General features: G+C 35.7%; 1 protein-coding gene across 1 annotated transcript; it reads right to left on the bottom strand.

The window, feature by feature from the left end:
* Window positions 1-1431: 1431 nt before the first annotated feature.
* Window positions 1432-4070, bottom strand: LOC107792419 (laccase-11-like). Its single transcript, XM_016614636.2, has 6 exons — window positions 3882-4070; window positions 3604-3755; window positions 3261-3505; window positions 3010-3138; window positions 1977-2900; window positions 1432-1889 (listed from the first exon to the last, which is right to left on the bottom strand). The coding sequence occupies exons 1-6, from the start codon at window positions 3987-3989 to the stop codon at window positions 1759-1761; spliced, it is 1689 nt and encodes a 562-aa protein (XP_016470122.1). The 5' UTR covers window positions 3990-4070; the 3' UTR covers window positions 1432-1758.
* Window positions 4071-4786: the final 716 nt, after the last annotated feature.

Below are 4786 nucleotides of genomic sequence, written 5' to 3'. Positions count from 1 at the left end.
ATAATTAAGTAATAACCTTTCTATGAGGGGTAAATAAGTTTATAATGTAGCATAAATAGGTCAAAATCCCTATTATAAATTAGAAAGAAAAAGAAACTAAACCTATGCACAAAAACATTTATAAATTCTTCACGTCTAGATTATCAAAAACTTAAAGTAAATAAGAGTTTACAAATTATGGTCATATATAATACATGTTAAAGTAATAGATATGTGAAATTCAGTCAAATTAATAAGAACACTTTCATTTAAAAAATATTATTGTACGTTACTAATTTTTTAAAATTTTATTTGTTGTTTCATTGGATCATGAGTTTTATAAGGCGTCCACCAAAACATTGAAAATTTAATTTTATTAATACAATTACCAATTCTCAAAAATATAATGAAGAATAAGTTTTGTTAGCTTGCAAAGGATAGAAACTTGCAATAGTTTTGTAAAATATCTACTTTGAATACGATTAAATAAAAATGCGTGCTCTCATCTTTCAATAGTGCTCATTGCTCACTTTGAGTAAAATTATCATAACTTTTAATTTTGTAAAGAAAAGTTGAAGGACAAATCATTCAAACTGTTGGAAAATGAATTTCAAAGGCTACAATTTCCCTTTAGAAATCATGATCAAATTCTTTCTATGACTTATATGTTTCTTAAATTAAGCATATTTCACTTGTTAAAATCTCTAGCCCCTTACATTAGTTTCCAACTCATATTAAAGTTCTATTTTCAATCTCAACCTCCTCAAATACATATTTCAACACATCAAAGAGCAATTGGGGCAACGTAGAACATAAAAACTAATCTAAAACTTGATGTAAATTTACGAAGCAAAAAGCCAAATATTATTCCTTAAATTTTCGTTAGGGCGCAGATATCCTTTGAGTATTCAGAATTGGTGCACATATGCTTCTTATTAGTACTGAGAGAAAATGGAAGAGACTAATTCTTGATTAGCTGGGAACTTGAATACCGAAGTCTAGCGATGATGTTGTATATATGTTTCTGTCAGATTATTGCGAAAGCATTAATGAGGTAAGCTTTTGAGTTACATTTCGATTCTGCAATTTTTCTTCCTTAGTTTGATTGCGGCATCTTGTGCTACAGATTTCCACATGCAATTACTCTGCTATGCTTCTTCTCTGGGTACCTCATCTCAAGTTCTTTGTTTTCCAGGAAACAGTCATATTAATCTTTCTTATGAATATGACCGGACGGTCCAAACTAAGTTTTAAAAAATCTAGGAAGAAAGGGTTACCTGGTGTGTGTGTGTGTGTATATATATAACTTTCATGTAACCGCCTTTGCAATCTGTAAATTCTGAGACCATGCTGCATATATAACTGCATTCTTGAACTCAAATTAGGGGGTTTGAAAACTTGAAAGAAAGAATTATGGATTTATTCAGGTTTGCTATGGTTGATAAATCTGTCAAGTCAAAAGCGAGTATCAACAGATTGTATTTCAATTCAACGTGTAGCTAGATATTAGATGAAGCAGGAAATACATAAGAACAGAAGTCCAAAAACACATTTTTATGTGTGGACCTTTATTACAACTCAAATTACAAACCAATCCCCTTAATTTTCTTGATAGAAACTCCTTTTTTCAATTTTGCATAATTTTCCTACGCACACTTTCTGAAATGTGTATGATCATCCTCAAAGCCTTTTGCTTCCTTATGGCACACCCATAAACGAATTGTATAAACCTGCACACAAAATCCCTTCTGTACAGATGAAAAAGAAAGCCTTGTCAAATTAGCAGTGTGGAAGATCCTTTGGTGGAGGAAGAATATTGTGATCTGATCCTGGCCCATCTTCCACTAAAAATGCTGTTTTCAGTCCCCATCCTGTGTGCAACTCCAGATGACAGTGAAAAAACCAGACCCCTTCACAAAAATACGGATATGTTAAGAATAGATTATGCAGCAATAGAAATGTTCATTAACTAAGTATCTTGATTGTAATCTTGGTACCTGGATTATCAGCTCTGAATCGAATAGCAGTCCAACCGCCAGTTGGAACACCTACAGTATTTCTTTCTATTGGATCAATCAAGTTGTATTTTGCTGGATCCTTTTTGGGGTCAAAGTTTCCGACACCAGTTCCAACCACAAAGAAATTGTAGCCATGGAGATGGAAAGGATGTGATTCCACCGATAACAAGTTGGTGTCTTGGATAACTAGTTCGATAGTGGAATTGAAAGCAATCTTATTAAGCCTTGTGCCTAGATTTGTCCTTAGGTTGGCTGTAAGAGGTGCCCCTGTAAAATTGAATTGAGTAGGTGGTTTGTCTGGGAAATCTGGAGTGTATACACCCTTAATGTTGAAGTAATGAGCTTGAAGAAGTGCAGTTTGTGGCATGCTAAAGGTAATGTTGTTGAGAGAAGCCGTTAGCCGAGTTCCATTTAGACAGGTGGGACAAGGATTTATTCCTAGGCCTACTGTAAACAAGAGGTGTCGATCAACATTTAGGGGAACGTTTGCTGGATATTTAGGGGTATTTAGGCTTTTGAGTTTAGAGTTATAGGTCAAAGCAAAGTCTGTGTCATTTTGTGCTGGCAAGCTTGGAAGTTTTGGAAGTACACTTTCTGGGATTCCCTTGTACTGGAATATAGCAGTAGCAGTCTTGTTATCCACAGAGATTGGAGCATCCATGAATGCCCTTGCAGCCATGAAGTATCTTCCTGGAACTTGGTTGGCACGAACCAGAACGTTTGTAGTCTGCCCTGGTGCAATCAGAATGGCCTCTGTGCTGAATGGTTTCGTGTAAACTGCATCAATTTCTACTACTGTGAAAGTATGATTAGCCAGGGCAAAAAACAGCTCATCATTGAGAGCAGCGTTGACAATTCTCAACAGGTATGTCTTCCCTTTTTTCACTTCCATGGCAAAAGTATCTGAAAAAGAAATTCAAATATTAAAATGATATTGGAGGCAAACATTCTTAACAACCACATTTGTTCTCATACAACAGGGTTGAAATGCTCCAGTCAATGCCAATCTTACGTTTCTCAGAACATGGAAAAAGAGGCCCTGGCTTTCCGTTGATTGTGTGAGCATCAGACATATTAGGTGGAATACCCAATGCGTTTCCTTGTTTCTCTACTTCTTCTACATCAGCATCCCACCATTCTCCTGCAGCACAAACGATCAAGTAGAAGCAATGTCATGTGTCATTCATGCTTTGCCATATATAAGAGAAGTTTGAGAAGTTTCTAGGGTGAATTCCATTTATACAGATGAATGGCAATACCCACCTAGTACAAGTACTTCTTCCCTATCTGGCTGAGGGAAAGGGAAGGGAGTTCCTTGTTGTGGCATGATCACTATAGCACCATAGACTGTTGCTCTTAGCCAAAGAATGTGTGCATGCCACCATAAGGTTCCTCTTTGTCCTGTTATATTGAAGTCATAAACATAGCTATTTCCTGTCTGAATAGGGCACTGAGTTATGTAAGCTGGCCCGTCTGCCCAACCATTGCGATATTGTTTCAATCCATGCCTGCAAGAATCAGAATAAAAACATCCTGTTTGAGCCTCTAACATTTGACAGACTTCAAAATGTTTTGCAATTTTTATCAGGAATTTAATGCTTCTTACCAGTGGATGGACAAGTTATACTGTGCAAAGTTAGTAACATTTATTTGAACTCTATCTCCTTCTCTAGCATATATAGTTGGCCCGGGAAATCTCCCATTAACTGTAACAATTGGTTTTGCATGGCACAATCTGCTCACATTTGCCACTTGAACCTGTAAAACACAGAAAGTTGGCCATGAGGAAAAGAAAAGAACCAAATGAGGGTATAAAACAAATCATTAGGTAAGAACCACACAGTAAACAAAAGAATATTTTTCTTGAAAATTGAAGACACTAACATCAAACTGATATTTCTTAAGGGCAGCCTCAGCAGGTAGACAAATGAAACAAAGAAATCCAATGACAAGGAAGCCTAGCAGTGGAAAGAAACTTGTCTGCTTTGCCATTTTTCTTAGCTAGAAGTTCTTAAACTACTGTGTGAATGGATGATGAGATAAGGGTACAAGTAAGAGGCATATTTATATAAGTTAAATGCCAGAGGCAAAAACCATTTATGAGTTTTTCGGTTTGTTAAGGGAAGAGGGGGTTGTAACAGAGATTAGGTAGAAAAAGATTTGAATGGGCTGTACTGCAAAGCTTTTAAGCAAAATACTGATATAGACATTTTGTGAGCCATTGACTAGCGTAGAGGCTAAAATCAAAGGCCACCATACTCAATCTAAAAAGGAAGGGAAGTTTATACAATAGCATATTAGTTTTGAACTTTAGCTTAACGGTAAAGAAAGACGTAAGCTCACTGTTTGGTGCTATTACATAAGGAGGTGGACGTTCATTAGTATGTAAAATGAGACAGACATTAATTCCTTAAGGAACATTAGTCTTAACTTCAGATTTTGCTTTCTGTCAATAATACTAATTCCTATCGAGTTCACTTCTTGTTTAAGAGCTGGTTTTACTTCTAAGATTTTGTTGCTTTTCTTCATTTCCTCGAATTCTTGGCCACGCTTTGCTTCGGGAAGCCTTAGATCTCACTTAAAATGTTCTGTTAAGATTTCCTTTTACGATGAACAACCTCTAGCTAATACCAGACCACTTATATATTTGTTGCAGAAAAATTCAAGTTGTGCAGCGTTAAAATGTTAAATGACCAGGTTTACTGCATTACATTTGATTAATACTAAAACAAAGCTAAGCAGTTGAATATTAATTTAAATCAATATGGCTGCTAAACATATTACGGTAA

This window comes from Nicotiana tabacum, chromosome 17, assembly GCF_000715075.1.
Source record: "Nicotiana tabacum cultivar K326 chromosome 17, ASM71507v2, whole genome shotgun sequence".
Classification (NCBI taxonomy): domain Eukaryota; kingdom Viridiplantae; phylum Streptophyta; class Magnoliopsida; order Solanales; family Solanaceae; genus Nicotiana; species Nicotiana tabacum.
The sequence above is the reverse complement of the archived record's forward strand: the minus strand, read 5'-3'. Positions and strand labels throughout refer to the sequence as shown.

Bases quoted from the DNA above. Each gene is read 5' to 3' on its own strand.
- LOC107792419 (XM_016614636.2), bottom strand. From the start codon at position 3,989: ATGGCAAAGCAGACAAGTTTCTTTCCACTGCTAGGCTTCCTTGTCATT. The intron at 3,506-3,603 runs GTAAGAAGCATT...TGATTCTTGCAG, and splicing joins TATAACTTGTCCATCCACTG to GCATGGATTGAAACAATATC. The intron at 3,139-3,260 runs GTGGGTATTGCC...TTTGTGCTGCAG, and splicing joins GGAAGAAGTACTTGTACTAG to GAGAATGGTGGGATGCTGAT.